General features: G+C 40.8%; 1 protein-coding gene across 2 annotated transcripts in view; it reads right to left on the bottom strand.

Moving 5' to 3' along the window:
- LOC148899261 (coronin-1C-A-like) overlaps positions 1 to 16999 on the bottom strand; it is a 35382-nt gene extending 18383 nt beyond the window's left edge. Inside the window, exons 1-3 of one of the 2 annotated variants that reach the window (XM_088994374.1) lie at positions 16894 to 16999; positions 10039 to 11527; positions 2245 to 2441 (exon numbers count right to left, since the gene is read on the bottom strand). In XM_088994374.1, the coding sequence (XP_088850500.1) occupies positions 2245 to 2441; positions 10039 to 11521 (1680 nt within the window). In that variant the 5' untranslated portion in view covers positions 11522 to 11527; positions 16894 to 16999. Of the gene's footprint in view, positions 1 to 2244; positions 2442 to 9096; positions 9242 to 10038; positions 11528 to 16893 lie in introns of those variants that run through there. The other variant, XM_088994375.1, reaches the window with a different exon arrangement.
- Between the last annotated feature and the right edge of the window lie 201 nt (positions 17000 to 17200).

Here is a 17200-nt window from a genome sequence, read left to right as displayed (position 1 = left end):
GCCTGCACTGTGGCCTCATAGGGAGCTCGAGTCATTTCTGACAACTTCCCTGATTACAGCGCTTGCTTCTCTCATCTCAGCGGTTACATTCGCATGGAGTGGCACGGCACGGAGCAGCCAATGGCAGGCAGAGAGGAAATGCTCTTGGAAGGCTGTCAGGGGAGGGAGCAGATGTGACCATATATGGTAAATTCTGCAGTCAGCGGGACTGCGCAGCAGAGGTAAACGCAGACTCAACCAACAGAGCAAGAAAGTGACGTACAGCAATATCAGGTGATTGACGGGTGAGAAGAGCATTCCCTGTTTATGTATTCATACTAGGACATACACACATAAACGTACCAACAGACACTGCCTTGCAAGGAGTATTAGGACACCCCTTGATCTTTTGCCACATTTTAGGTTTCAAATCAAGATCTAAATATGGGAACAATCAACAGGAAGTGGGACACAATCGGAGTGGAACAAAATGTATGGAGTACTGTATTTTCTGGTGTGTAAGGCGCACCCAGAAGCCTTCATTTTCATCAAAAGCTGAACCTGCGCCTTATACCGGTGCGCCTTATATGTGTATATATGTAATATTGAGCCACAATAGGTCTTGCAATTACTGTCAGCAGCCACCGACTATTTCCCTCGTACAAGTAGTGAGTAACCTCAGCCTCTGCTGTGGCGCCTCATAATGTGGTGCGCCTTATATTTGGAAAACCTTTATATTTAAATATGATATTTGGATTTTTTTTTCATTCATTGATGGTGCGCTTTATAGTCCGGTGCGCCTTATATATGGAATGAGTTTGAAAATACACCATTCATTGGGGGTGTGCCTTAAACTCCTGTGCGCATTATACACCGGTAAATACAGTATTTTAAAATTCTAACTCGGATATGAAAAATGATTCATTCCTTAGGTTAATGGTTTGTAGACCCCCTTTTTGTGACAGCAACATCAATACTTTTGGGTTGTCTATCGATTTTACACACGTAGAGAGAGAAATTGTTGCCCTTGCCCATTCATCAGTGTAAAAAAAAACTCTTAATGAGATTCGATCAAGAGAATTTGTGAACAGTCGTTTTGAGATCTTTCTTTAGATTTTCCATTGCATTCAGGTCTGTATGAGAGCGGTGGTTCCATTCTAGAACTGCTTCATGTCACACAGAGGGTACAGCAAGAGCTGAAGAATGAATGACTGTGTGTCTTTGTATTGTCATATTTGTTATTTAGATTTTGTATTTTGTTTTTCTACTTCTTTCCTCTTCCTTTCATAACTTTGCTGCTGTGTTTCCGGGTAGAGTGAAAGTTGGCGCGAATGGCTGCCACTACTCACCCGCACAAAAAAGTTCTTATCCCGTGACTGTAAAGTGTCCTTGAGAGTTTTGAAAGGTGCTTAGAAATTAAATGTATTATTATTATTATTATTATTATTTTTAGTCTTTTGCAGACTACAATTTTTTTCTAGTCGAGCCAACTAGTTCCCAAATTGTGCAATACATTTTTAGATGACATTCCAGTTTAGGATCATTTAGAAAAGAAAAAACAAAAACAAAAAAAGTTCAAAGAAACCACTCCCGGAAATGAAAGCCGTTGTAATAAATGCTTGTGGCTCCTTCCGATGATTTAAGGGAAGTCTCAGCCAAACTTGTTTCAATATCACAGTCGTCAGGAAAGAGGTGGAAACTACGCCAAAACGTGAATGGAATCATTGGGAATGTTTCACTTGCTGAGCTGGTTTTCCCCTGCCACCGCTTCCTTCATATGGAAATTAGGGAATAAATTAGCCGACGTTCAGTTAAGTGACACAAAGGATGAGATTGAAAGCACGAGGGGAAGGAATGGCGTGTTCTAAAAGAAGAAACATGATACGTGGCTATGCTGAGTCACAGTGGCTTTCTGCAGCAACCTCACCCTAATCACACAAGGAAAAAAAAACATCTGTTTAAAATATAATAATAGAAATATAAATATAATATATAAATATAATAAAAGACTTGCAGCAAATATTTATACCCCTGAAAGTTCTGTTCTCAACTTGCACAAACGTTGCATTCTTTGAGAATTCATACGTTATATTGAACACTGTCTATACATAACGCACACCCCGACATGCACGGGTTGTTGGCGACGACAAAGGTAAACTATATTTTGATGAAAAAAATTACCCCGGTGTCACTTTATTCACATCGCAAAGACTTGGCATTTTAATAGTGGTAATTTCATGCTCACAGTCATTGTATTCATCTTACCTTATGAAGAGGGAGAACCAGGAAAGCTCCACCACCGCTGGCTTCAATAATTATAGCGACAAACTTCGGGTTTACTGCACAAAATGAGCTATCCCATGTCACCCTTGACACCCGGATATCGTCATAGCACTGATCATTCTTCACCGCCTGGCCGTAGACATGACGGAATTTGCTCTTCCGTACAACTCCTTTCATATCTGTGAGAGACAAGACAGCATTTTCAATTTGAAATGCACACAAAACTGAATTCAATATGTCAAGTGTTAATTAAAAACTTGCATGGCGAAGCAAAAAGCTTTCCAAACCAAAACACAACAATCATGAATTCATTTAACATATGACCACTTTAAAAGCTTCATTGTTGTTAGAAAACAAGCTCATTTATATGATACCAATGTGACGACTCAATCTCAACAGAGGCTTTTTATAAAGCACAGTTTGACTAAAACCAATCCAGGTCTGTTCTCGCACACAACATTCAGAGCCAAAATTGCAAAAGTGGTTGTGGTTGTGATGATTTATTCTATTGTTTGCACATGTCAATCCAACAAAATTGGACATTTGTTTTCTAAGATGGCTTTTCCACAGTGAAGGACTGAATGAGAGCTCATAGGGGTGGAACAAGCACATATGGTTCTGTAGGATAGGAATTAGACACAAGCAGGAAGCTTATCCTGGAGTGATATGGGTGTATTTTATAAGCCCAAATCTTTCAACAAGATCTGCTTTGAAATTTGAACAAAAATGATGATGAAAGATTCAGCCGCACGTAACAACCTGCTGAACTTAAGGTCCGTGAGTGAAGAAGTTTCAACTTGTTCAAGAAATACTTCATGTTGGTTTGGCGATTAGCTATGTCAATGCAGGTGAAAGATAATTGCGTGCAGGCAAAAAAAAAAATACATGAATACTTTTGAGTATTCATGTGAGTATGAGTATGAGTTGAACTTTACTTTGGAGCCATGTAGGTGAGCAAGGCAAATTACTGCTGCTTGTGTTTATATCTAGTATCTCGTTAAGTCCTTTTTTTTTTGTTCGCAGAAAACTAAACAACAAATAATATGACAACACAAAGACAGTCATTCATTCTTCAGCATTTGATGTACCCTCTTTGTGACATGAAGCAGTTCTAGTAGAAAGAGGAGAGGATCAAAGCATCCTTTTCAGCAGTGGATCAGGGGCGGCATGGTGGAATGTGCTACAAGCTAAATGTTGGAAGCAAACACGAAGCTGTAGCATCCATTGACGAAAAGAGATTGTCTCACATCTCCTGTCCCACATAAATCCGCTTCAATTCCAAGCTGCGACAGAAGAAGCGGCATGTCATTGGCAAGCTGCCCGATGCAATTACCGTATTTTCCGGTGTATAAGGCACACCCCCAATGAAATGTTCAAACTTTTTCCATACATGAGGGACACCGGACTATAAGGCACACCGTCAATGAATGAAAAAAGTATTCCAAATGTGATGCAATGTAGGGAAAGAGATGCCCATTTCACGGTAAGATCAGAGCATTGTCATCAAATGGTGAGTATAGTTTTTGCTTTTGTGAATGTTGCTGTGCCGATGACCATTTTGTGTTGGGAGCCTTTTACTGAGCGAGTTGCTTGTTCTGTAGCCACAAAGGGACATAAGTCTTCTTGTGCCGGTCCCAAGCCCGGATAAATACAGAGGGTTGTGTCAGGAAAGGCATCCGACGTAAAAGCTTGGCCAAAACAAACATCCGGATCAAACCTCTAAAGATGCAGGAGACTGATTTGCTGTGGCGACCCCTTGAAGGGAAAAGCCGAAAGGAAAAGAAGAAGAAAGGTCCCTTATGGTTGTTGTTCATCACAGAATGCATGTTTGCATATGCACGTGAACAAACATACACCATTGTGCGCGGCTGGCGATTTGCAGAGTAGATCATTGTTAATAAATGATTGTCACCCTTGGTCTATCATTAGTAATAATGTATATGAAGTATCCAGATACAGAGTAAGCACTTGTCTGGTTTGCACGCCCTCACGCCCCTGCCTAGCTGAGAAGGTAAGAAAGGCCAAGCTTGCCATTTCGGCCAGCAGTATATGGGGCACAGTCAACTGTCACTGATCTGCATGATAAACATCTGCAAATTTAAGCAAGCGAGTATAGTTTTGCTTTTTTGAATGTTGCTGTGCCCATGACCATTTTATGTTTGGGAGCCTTTTACTGAGCATCTTCGTCTTTATTAAGATCATAGACTTGCTTGTTCTGTAGCCACAAGGGGACATAAGCCAGTGTCTTCTTGTGCCGGTCCCAAGCCCGGATAAATACAGAGGGTTATGTCAGGAAGTAAAAGCTTGGCCAAAACAAACGTGAATCAAACCTCTAAAGTACACTGATTCGCTGTGGCGCCCCCTTGACGGGAAATGCCCAAAGGAAAAGAAGTAGCGTCTTTAAGGTGTACACTAATCCCTTGTTTTTTGCGGTTAATGGGGACCAGGACCACCTGCTATTGACAAAAATCTGCGAAATAATTATATAATAACCCACGTGATAAGACAGAGGGGGGTGCTGGGTGGGGCCTCGAAGACGCACAGCCAATCCACATGGCTGTAAACCATGAGATATCGTGCCGTCATTGGGTGACGTCAGCGCTTGGAACCAATCAAGCTGCGGCCATGTACAAAACCATCCATCCAACCATTTTCCGAGCTGCTTATCCTCATAAGGGTCGCAGGGGGTGATAGGCATAGGTGGGGGACACCCTGAACCGGTTGCCGCCCAATCGCAGGGCACAGAGAGACAAATAACCCTCCGTGCGCTCATCACACTATCCCATGCTGGCACATGGTGAACTCCCAAACACAGAACGAGCCCTGTTTGAAATTGTCCATGACAATTAAATAGGTCTCCTTCATTACACATTCGGGAAAATGTCACTGAATGAGCATTGAGGGCAGCATTAGTAAGCACCAGTTTAACGGCCTGTGACATATATCATTGACAGACACACCTTGGAGGCATGTTATATACTTCCCCAGTGACAGTCAACTGAGGTTTACAGCCCAGTCTGGTCTTTATCAAAGTAAAGAGAATGCTCAACTGCATCCTGAACTAGCAGATTTGACCTTAATGAGCTGAGACAGAAAGAGTACCCCAGAGCCGGAGGAAAAGACCAAGAGGAGAGCACCATGACACTATTTTAGCAAGCTTCTCTGCATTCCAGTATACCGCTTAACTTTCCTCACTTTATGGACCACTCCTGTATGACTGAGAGCTTACACAGACGTTTTCCTCACTTTATTTTTAAGTGCCATGAAACAGAACTGTGTCAAATTATTAGTGCATCCAGTAGTTCTGCAGTTGCTGGGCTAAATACAAATTTTGCGGTGCAATTTCAGTTGTTTTGAGTGTTGTATACATGGTGAGCATTTTGGAAATGTCGGTGCTAAGTTTGACGTGTTAATATTCACTTATGCAATCCACAAAACTCAATCACCAACAAAAACACGACGAGTTCACACAATGTTGAGATACTGGCATTAAAATGGTTATGATAACTTTCACACCCACGTCTTTTGTCATGAAGACTGAATGGGACGCCACTTAAATCCCCTTCCTGTATCCAAGGCCTAAGACCACCATTGTCATCAGATTCCCCACTACATTCCAATGCTTTGTGGACCAATGAGATTACGTGTTGTTTTACTTTCACCTACCAAGCGGTCTACTCAAACCTCTGCTCCATTCAAGTATACAGAGAGCATAAATGCCTCACAGACACACATCACTACTTCAGAAATGCGATTGCATACATTATAGTGAAGAGGAAGAAGAAATGGCATTTGCAGTTACAGTAAAGTCTCGTTATATCGATATTCAAGGGAGTCTGAAAAAATATCGATATAACCGGGACTATCGATATATCCGACCCTGTTTGCATGTAATTTTCTCAGTGCGTGCATAGAAATAGTATCGATATAACCGGGACTATCGATATATCCGATATCGATATAACGAGACTTTACTGTATTTCTAAAACAGGCTCAAAGAATTATTCCGTGCCTTGCAACACAGAGAAACAATTATAAAATGCAATTTAACTGTGATGGAAAGATAAAGGTTACGTACACACAGCAAGCAAAACAGCCACGAGTACTCAGTAGATATATTTGATTCAGCGTAAGGGTGTCAGACTCATTTTTGTTGTTGGCCATATCATAGCTTTCCTCAGACTGATAGTGAGGAGAAAAGATGACGCATTTATAAATCTGCGAAACAAAATTGAACTGAAAAAAAGAGCCGCTTGAAAAACATTAACGTTGGTCTGGTTATGTCACTGGGAGCCAGGCTCAAGGAAAAACTTGCCATCTTTCGCACCGCCTGCAAAAAAAAGCACCATGCTATGCGTTAGATTAAGTAAAGACACTTTGGAAGATTATATCCTTTATTCTCTCTGCTGGTCTCACTTGGCCTCTATTACGTCTGTTTCCTCAACCAATCACACATTCCACATTCCTATGGCAAAAAAATTAGGGACAATCAAACTATCCATACTGAATTACAAAAAAAAGATGGACGTCAATCCACAAACAGCCACATCACCAATATGGACGAGGTGTTGCTCACTTTCGACATTCCGCTGAACCACATTGCAGAGAAGAAGCGGACCAGCATGGTAGCAGTATGCACACCAGGCTGAGAGAAGTCAGCTTTCACCACTCTTCTTGGTTGCCACATTAATGGACAGAAACAACCTAGGTGCAGTTGCGCATGGAGTGGGAGCGATGGCCAACACAGCTTATGTACAACTGGGAGGCCAAGTCGGGCGATATATACGTTCACAATTTGTGAATGGATGGAGTCTGCCTGCATGTTGTCCGAACTTTTGCAAAAGCCAGGATCATTTTTGCAGAGTTGCGCAGAAACAAGACTAACTATGATGTGAAGGAACCTGGCGTGTTTGATGATAAACTTGTCGATTTGTTCATTTGGGGTGCAAAAGATGAGGACTTTGAATGATTTGAGGATGAGTATTGATAGATAAATAATGTGTTACCTTTTAAATACTACAATAAAGTATGGCCAAACTCGTTTTTTCCTCTAGCTGGATTTTTAAAAACATGCACCAGCGTGCCTGCATGCTACCATATTTTTTTTAACCCAGCATACATTTTACCATGCCTGCGTCATAAAATACCATGCGTCTTATGGATGTGTTAAATACAGAAATAGCACCCGCAACCGACTCAATGCCTTTTTATGTAGTGCATCGTATGATCGTGAAAATATGGTTGCTATTCTACATTGCAAAATTAAATCTAAGAGTCAATGAAAATTAATAATGTTGGTGAATACAAATAAACGCCACTACCTTGACAATAAATAAAGAAAAAAACAAGATAGAATGCCTTTCTTATTGTCCAACCAACACAAACCTTTGTGGCATTTCATGATGATTCTTGCTTCCTGACCCACTTCTATAGCCAGACCATGAAAAGCGAGTCAATGCACTTTCAAAGACCTTGCACTGCAGCACAACTACTCCAAGTCAGTGTATCTGAAATGGTTCACAAGTCTAAACCCAGCTGTCGTCTATCAAGCCTTTTGGACAGTAACTGAGTTAGCAGCATTCATCCTCAAGTCAGACTCAGCAAAGAAACTCCCGTAACTCGCAACACCACACTTAACGTAGCGTTTTTAAGTGGGGGTCAAAAATCCACAAATCATGCTCTCTCCCCTTGACACTTCCTGCCGCTTTCTTTATTGAACATTCTCTTTGCGTTCAGAAGAAAATCTTTTAAATGAGAATTAGTATGCTGTTAAAACAATATTAATGAGGGGGCAATAAAAGTTAAGACATATAAAAAGAAAAATGCCAACAGGGCAAAGCCACATTTTGAGTGTAAAATGCAAGACTCATGGCAGAAGCAAGTCAATGCCCAATTTAACGTAGTTCAGTGATTGCGAACCAGTGTGCCACAGAAAAAAATATTTCACATAGATATCTACTACAAATGACTTTTTTTGTTCAAATATTTATTACAATTACATGATCCACTGCCAGACATAAAAGGTACATAATAAACCTGCATTTCCATTTCCTGTGACATTTCCTTTGCCAGGTCAAGTGCCTTAATTTTAGTTTCTGGTATATGTTAAATATGGTAAAATGCCATGGCTCTGTAAATATTTGGAACAACTGCACATCGACCCCAATGTTGGCTTGGAATTAAAAGAAAAACAAATAATTCTGGTCTGAAAGTATTTTGAAGTGCACTGTCCAGACAGTCAGTTATCTTAAGGGTGACTCGGGTTAAAAAAAAAACTACAGGTAAAATGTAAACGCTGCGGCTTTTATGAAAAATTCGTTTCATTGAATGTGACTTGAGGGATAATCATTTACCAAGCAACCGTGTGTGGCACAGATGCACGACATTGCTGTCACATTGTCGTGGCCACTTCTAACTGGGCATTGTGATAAAATAAGACAAGTAGCTCGTAATATGTTCGGAGAACTCCTGTCATCTGTGAAGGTGCAAACTAGTGGGTGCATGGTGCCAGGGGCCAGGGGCCAGGGCGCGGCTTCTCTGCCTGCTGCACCTCCGCCTTGCGTTGCTTCATCGCAGATCTAAGTTTTTACTACCACATAAAAGGTTCGCCACCACACTCACGCCCATCCCACTTCCGCAATTAACGTCGATCACACGTCCAAGCGAAACGAAACGTTTAATTTCGCCAATGAACAAAAATTTCCTTCCCACTGTCAAATGGGTTAAGTGCCGTCGCCGGCTAAGGTTAGCTTAAAAACAATCATTGTAAAATAGATATAAGCAGAGTACTTTTGGGAAAACGGGATAGCCAAAACACAACAATACATGACCTACCTTCTGTGAGTAAATTTGAAAATATTCCCAGGAAAAAGAGAGTGATATAGAACGACGTAAGTCCAACGAATCCACCCGAGACTGATCCAAGTTGCTTTCCTGTCTGAGCGCTTTCCCTGCTCAGAACATAGACCCGCCCCCGACTTGTTTTAGCAGTGTCTGATTAGTACAGCGGATTTGATTGACATATTTTTCAAACAATCAGCGTTGGTTCTGTGATAACGCGACTTTTCAGGGGCAGTTGTTCGCTTTTCCTTCCTTCCTTTTAAAACACAAGGCTCAGGTCAAGGAAGTACCTGCTTAGATACCCATGACCACTAGAGGGCCCAAAAGAACTATTAACAGTTAACTAAATACATGGATTAAGCAACAGTTTAGCGCTGCACTCCGGTGACATCGCGAGAACAGAAACCAGTGTAGTCCCGGTTCAACCCTATCGGATTGGATTTCATATTCTAAAACCCTTCTTTCTTGAAAAAAAATCTTGGGTCAGTGTTTAAGTAATAACGTGTATTATAGTTTAATCACTTGCTTAGTGAAATTGTTTTTTTTTCATTAAGACTTTTGTATCGTTTTACAAAAATAAAATGATCTGCTTATTTACTTTTTTTTCAAAGCCAGGTTTGTCATCTTTCATATATTGCTGTTAAATTTGATCTGTGCGTCTGTGTGTGTGTGTGTGTGTGTGTGTGTGTGTGTGTGTGTGTGTGTGTGTGTGTGTGTGTGTGTGTGTGTGTGTGTGTGTGTGTGTGTGTGCTTGCTTGAACTGAAATGGTTGCTCAAACTTACAAACTCAAATTAGAAAACTAAATGGTAAATTGCACAAAGCAGCTCCCACTCAAGCGCTTCACATTCATGACTGTAATGTATGCTGTTATGCTTTCATGTCCCACCCATATTATTAGTGAGACGATGTGGTCCCATAGTTTTCAAAGGCCTTACCTTTTCTGACAGAAGGCTTCCTCTCGATTACTTTTTCTGGGGATTTGAGAGGTGAGTCAAAGGTGGCCTTCATCTGTGCTACCTTCACAGACTGACTATGCTCGTCACATTTGACTTCGGTGGGCTTGGACCAATCATGATGGAGCCGCTTCTCATGGAGCTGTATGTTTTCTTTTATGAGATCAGAGACAGGCCTCGACTTGCCAGTGTCGGTGGGCTTTTCTCTCATTACAACTCCGGCATCACTTTCTCTGACAGATTCTTTATCAGGCTGCTCTGGTGTTTCCGTTTCTTTGTTGGTCGTGGGAAAATTCTGCCTCTGGGAACTTTCTTTGGTCTTGGATGGGATCGGAATAGAGCTGGCATCTTCATTTGTAGTTGGCGGAATATGTTCAGAGTTTGTCTTTTGGTCATCACTTTCCTGGGGGACATCATTTGTGTTTGCTGGATGGTCATCACTTTCTATCAGTGGAGGGGACCCAAAGGTTAGCGCCGCTTCCTTAGTGATCCCAGACTTGTCCTCACAAGACCTTCTTTCAAGTAAAGCAGTTTTATTTTGTATGGTTGCTTTGTTGTCTGGAGCCTTTGTTGATTTTTTCACCGGATCACTTCTGCAAAAATTGGATTTTTTGGTCAAACGGTTAGCAGTATCTTCCACTTCAAAGTCACCCTGGGTTGCTTTGATTGTAGACGACGATAATATGCTACGGGCGATGTATTCCGCTGTGTTCATTTCCTCAGGGGTGAAATCGGTTGTCGCAGCAACAGGCATGGTCATATCCAGCTCCATGTCCAATTCATCAGCTTTTATCTCCTGTATTTCTTCCAGGGATGGACACGTCTCAATTCGGTTTCTCTTCAGCAGCTTCTCCAAAATAAAACTGGTATCGGTGTCTGCGGGTGGATTAGATAGTTCAGTGTCTTCGTGAGCTTTGTTCGCTTCAATTTGTAGAATTAGAGAGTCTGAATCCCAAGAGGGTGCGACATGGCCATACAAATCACATTTGTTTTGGTTGCCCTCAAAGTGGTCTTCCATTTTGATCTTTGAGGAGACTTCAAAATGCTTCTCAGCACGCTTCTCTCGAATCTTATTTTTAGTCAACACCTTGTATGTCGAAGCTCTTTCCTCAGTTGTTACTCTACCTTTTTGTTTTTGGCCTGCTGAAAGCAATGGAGTGTCCCTTCTTTCTTCTCTTCTACTTCGTGGCACTCCTTGTTTCACCTCGCTTGCAGTAAGCTGCCTCACCCACAAATCGATATGTCTCTCACTAGGTGTTAGTGAGTCCTGATTGTGACATTTATCCAGATCTTCCGTGTCTGCCTCCACTGAATAGAATTTTCCCTCTGAGCAGCCAGCCTTCTCTTCACAGGCACTTCCTGCCTTCATGACATCATTTGATTGACTGTCTGAATCTCCACAGTCTTCCAATCCCTCAACAAGGGTCTGTTCTCCGCCTTCTAATTTGTCCTGGGTCTGTCCCATACTCGTCTGGGGAGAAAGACGTAGCGTTAACCATCACGAGACCTCAACATTATTCCAACTGAATGAATTAAACAGTTTTTCAAAGGGGGGAAACTATGGATTTGTAAAAACACTCTTTATGTGTTTTATTAAATCATCTGTGGCGTAATTTGTCAATATATAACAATATACAGTAAAGTCTCGTTATATCGATATTCAAGGGAGTCCGAAAAAATATCGATATAACCGGGACTATCGATATATCCGACCCTGTTTGCATGTCCGTGCGTGCATAGAAAAGTATCTGATCATTTATGACTCTGTATAACGGTTCAAAAACTGACATTTTGACTCACGGAGCACGTCATACACTGTGACAAGACACTGTTTAAATAGAGCATCGACACATCATGAAAAAAATGACTTTCCTTTGAACGGCTTTGAAGGCACTCGTATTCATGTTAGAAAAAAATGTTACAATGAACATGATTATCTTGCCTCATCTGGTGTGTTTTTAATGTGTGCTCAGTACTTTCATTTATTGATTAATTCCAAGTCATATGATGTATGGTCACTTTTGCCTTTTTTAACCTATTCACTGCCATTCCCAAATTTATTCGGGAATTGAAAATATGACGTAAAGCCCCATTCCCAAATTTGTTCGGGTTTTTCTTGCGGGGGGTGCCGATAAAGCGCTGGTCAGACCTCTGGCAATGTTTTTGCCTCCCATGAGGAAGCAGCATTAGCCTTGTACAGCTGCTCCCACTTGCACTTCAGATTACTCCAGACCCATATAATTTAGGAATTAACTTTTTTTTCTGGTGAAAGGAGAGAATCTACGGTTTCTTACACTGCATTGAATGTGTATGTAGTCCTAAATCTCAATATTCTGTAAATACTGGAATTAGAGTGAAAATGACAAAAACCCTGGCACTGGAGCGGGCACATTTTTGCACATGTCTGGCAGTGAATGAGTTCAGTGGATTTTTTTTTTTCGTAAAATGGTTTCCTGTATCACTGTTGTCATGTCGCGTATTACGTGCGATATATCGTTTCCCGCAAAAATGTGAAAGCTGGTGCCAGTGCAAGGTAAAATATGAATCAAACAAAATCTAATAGAATTACTCTCATCATACGTAGAGTGAATTTATTTTGTTTGTTTTAAATATATTCTTTATTTCCTTTTGGCTTTTCCCTTCAGGGATCGCCACAGCGAATCATAGTCATCCATCTTCAGAGTTTTGATATGCATGTTTGTTTTGTTTTATGTCGGATGCCCTTCCTGACACAACCCTCTGGATTTATCCGGGCTTGGGACAGACACAAGAAGACACAGACTCGTGTCCCCTTGTGGCTACAGAACAAGCAACTCGATGAACTTAATAAAGATGAAAATGCTCGCTAAAAGGCTCCCAAACACAAAATGGTCCTCGGCACAGCGGCCGTCAAACAAAGCAAAACTATACTCACCATTTGTTTTTAATATACAGTCCAGTATATTTAATGTAATTTATACGGTATTTTGAAATAATCTGTTACTTTAATAATCATGTCTTCTTTTTCAATTGGGTTATTTAATGGCAATGATGATCATCTCAAATGACGATAATATAATATAATGCACCCCCCTCACTTGATTAATTATAAACAATTGCACCTTTGGCTGCCAACACTAAAAAGCAGCTGAAACTGTGCAGTTGTGACTTACAAATTAATTAGAAAATAAAAGTCAAATCTTTATGCCAGGTCACAAATATAACTGCAGTAAAAATCATCTCGTCACAGTCCACACAATATTGAAAATGTGAGGACAGAATGACGTGGCAAGCAATTCCTCGTCACACGGTGATCATTTTTGTGCTTGCTGTGAATCAGAGCTTCTTATTACAATAACTGCTCTTGTATTGCTTCTGTTGAGTGTTCATGCACTTGCAATGTCACCACTTGTTCTACATGCACATTTTTTAAGACAAATTACAGTCACAAGATTATTGCAGCGCGGTCAGGCCTGTCGGGCGCATTCTTCTTCTTCACCATCTGTGAGAGAGCTCACGGAAGGGTCCGAATTGTCCCTGCAAATACGACAATATCTTCACAGAAAAAAAGATGGTGAAGTCATGCTGATCCACACCAAATTTCAGCCGAGCTTGTCTTAGTCGACCTTTCTGTGGAAACGGTAAAGTTCATTCTCCAAAGTGATCCCACCATATCCAAAGCATAGAATTGTCCAAAATATCTTGGTGAAAGGAAGAATTATGATTCAGGAGGAATTTGAGGGCCTCTTCCAAAAACTGATTGGAGAAGTAAATGATTAGGCAGAATGCCAGAACATGTCACATATTGACTGTAATTGCTTTAAGTTAATAAATTTTAAAATTAAATCTACAATCCTGAAATAATGTTCGAAAACATTAACCCACTAATTTGTTACTTTCCTACCAACAAACCTATTTTTTGACTTCAAGATTGCACCGCGAGAGTGGCTGCCTTTCCAGCAGCTCCTGTATTTTGTTTTTCTACTTCTTTCTTTCCTTTCCTCTTCCTTTCATAACTTTGCTGCCGTGAAATGTAAATTTCTCCACTGCGAGACGAATAAAGGTACATCCAATCCAATCCAATCCAATTGCTTCATACTTAACTCATTCACTGCCATTCACGGATTTATTTGGGAATTGAAAGTATGACGTTGAGCGCCATTCCTGAATTTGTTCGGGTTTTGGTTTTTTTATGCTTGGATGCCGATAAAGTGCTGGCCATGGAAATGTTTTTTTCCATGCCACAAGGGGCAGCATTTCCCTTTTTTTCCATGTTAACACTGTTCCAACTTCAACTGTTGTTAAATCGCAATATAAACCAATATGTATTGCATTGTATTTTGGACAGTCACCCTCATTTCAAGCTCATATAACTCCAGCGCCATATAATTTAGGAAATAACTTTTTTTTTCTGATGAAAGAAGAACGTCTGAAGTTTTTTATGCTGGTGAATGTTCATGTGGTCCAAAAAACTCAATATTCTGTGGGTCCTGGAATTGAAGTGACAATGACAAAAACCCTGGCACTGGAGTGGGCAGAGTTAATTTACCTACATACTTATTTAGTAACCCAGTGACCAACTGAGATTCCTACTTTGCCATTTATTTACTTGTGTACTTACTCACTGATCTACAACTTCACTAACTTAGTGGCAACCAGTGCGGGGTGTATCTCACCTCTTGCCCTAGGTCAGATCGAATAGGCTCGATCTCACCTGTGACCCAAATGAAAACCAGCAAAGTAGAATTGGTTGGTTTGTGGGCTTCTCTTTTCTGTTGAGCTCTCAAAACAAGATGTGTGTGAGCGTGTGGAAAAAATGTAGCCACACAATGAACAATAACCAGAAAACAATCTGGCATGGGCCTTGTTTTCTCTCTTCGGTGTGAGAACATATGACTAGTGCTGCTTTATCATCTGACAAGCCTGCACGTTGGGCAAACACACAGTCCAGGAAAAAGATGCTATCAGACTGTTTTAAAGGAGAACCGACACCATTTTTTTTTTTGTTTTCTAACTGACATCAGAATAAACATTTTATAGCATTTAAAATACCTAAAACACGCAGGCTGATATTTTTAGTCAAATGCAAAAAACAATAAAAATAAGTTAGTGTCCCAAAACTACTTCAAAATGACTTGGTGGATCGCTCTTGCTGTCTCACCGTGTTTGCATTGTTTAGTGAATAAAGATCTGAAAAAAAGAGTATTGCATATGCTACAAAAACACTCCTTTAAAGGACAACAGACACCACTTTTTTGTTTCCTAACTGACATCAGAAAAACGTTTTGATAGCATCTAAAATACCCAAAAGACGGAGTATGATATTTTTAGTCAAATGCAAAACACCAATAAAAAACTGCAAAAAAATGAACCCAGAAGGGGCCAGTTTCAGAAGGTCCCGCCCCCTTGTTCGTGACGTCACGCCAGGACATCTTGCCTTGCTCTAGAACGGGGATCTCAAACTCAATTTACCCGGGGGGCGCTAGAGGCAGAGTCTGGGTGAGGCTGGGCCGCATCATGATTTCCACAAGAAAAGCACAGATAAAACATTCCAATGTTCTCAAAATCTTTATTTTTAACACACACAAATGAGTTAAATGAATACAAAATAAATTAACCAGTAATAAATAACTAAAATAATTATAATGATCATAAGGCAGATACAGACGCCTGAGAAAACCACAGGTAAACTAATTATTTTAACACAGTTTCAAATGTCTGTATTAACAGTTCTTTCACCCATAGCTTTCTTAACATAAATAAAATATTGAACATGAACTGTCCGAAACATGGCCTCTCTTGCCTACTTGTTCAGCTTCACACACACAAGTTTCATTCGTATCAATCATGGGGCCTCACTTACATTAATCTTTCATATCAAGGCGGGCCGCAAAATAGTCTTTCGAGGGCGCAGTTGGCCCGCGGGCCGCGAGTTTGAGACCCCTGCTCTAGACTCAAAACAATGGCTTCAGATTTGGAGAAGATGCTTCCTTGTTACTCATCCAGTTATGAATATGGTTTAAATAGTTCTGAAGAGGAAAGCATTAATGTTTGAAATCGATTAAAGAAGTCCTCCCGTATCAATTCGAGCCGTCAGGACTGAAATGTAGCGTCCCAGAAAATGCACAAATGCGCCCAAGCTCAGTTGGAAATGGGCTGCTTTGTCTGCTCGGAATTTGTGTCAACTAGTATCAAATAGTAGTCTTGCTGCAATACACAACGATTCACCATCGCGTTATTTATGTGTTTTCGTTTTAATTTCGCCATCAACACGGATCAACATGAAGTTTTCAGACCAAACAAAGTACCCAAAATGCATTTTGTGTTCGCTTTCTCGGTCAGGGGGCGTCCCAGACGTGACGTCACGGTAGGTATCGTCACCAACTCGAAAACAAGACTTCCTGAAGATTCAGCGCGAGTCTTAAAACGTAAAATATAGCTATATGCCGTAGAATCTTTGTAAAATACGCTCAGTAGAAGTCGTTTGAAGTGATTTTACAAATTATGAAACGATATTAGAGTCTCAGATACATACTGTTGTCTCATTCATGCGACCACATCAGTCTTAAAAGCACCTATTCCTCAACTTGGTGAACCTTATCCCAAGTGGGATTCCATCACTGTTAACAAACGGCCCATTATCCTGTCCGATCCTCCCTGTAATGCCAGAGGCTTCCCACTTGATCACCATGTGCTTTGCAGCATCACCCTGTACAGGAATTAAAACCAAGAAATTTTTGCTAAAGTGCAAAGCGGACCATTTCTCTTTTTTGGGACCAAATGGCTTTAGTCAATCCAATATCAAAGATTTAATCATGATCACCGATCACATCCAGGTCAGTGAAGTATTACACTTACCAGTTAGAAGATAACGAGTGAATCTGCGTATCCAACGTTTGCTCAATCCCACTGGTAGGACTGACAGTATGTTCTTTGTTGCTTGTTTGGAGATGATCTGTCCTCCCTGGAATACGCAAGCAGTGGGTGCCTATTAGCCACGTGATGTCACAGTTCATTTTGCGACGCAGCAGTCAAACGTGTAAACCTCCTTTTTCCAATCTTGAAAAACCCACTGTGGATATTTATTGCCCTCACATTTTCACCCGCCTGTTCACGATAACGGTTAATATGAAATGGGTTTTATTCCTGCGTTAAACTTGAAACT

Source organism: Hippocampus bargibanti, linkage group LG04 (genome assembly GCF_051943395.1).
Source record: "Hippocampus bargibanti isolate YZ-2025 linkage group LG04, ASM5194339v1, whole genome shotgun sequence".
Classification (NCBI taxonomy): domain Eukaryota; kingdom Metazoa; phylum Chordata; class Actinopteri; order Syngnathiformes; family Syngnathidae; genus Hippocampus; species Hippocampus bargibanti.
Note: the sequence above shows the minus strand (reverse complement) of the source record. Positions and strands in the feature narration are given on the sequence as shown.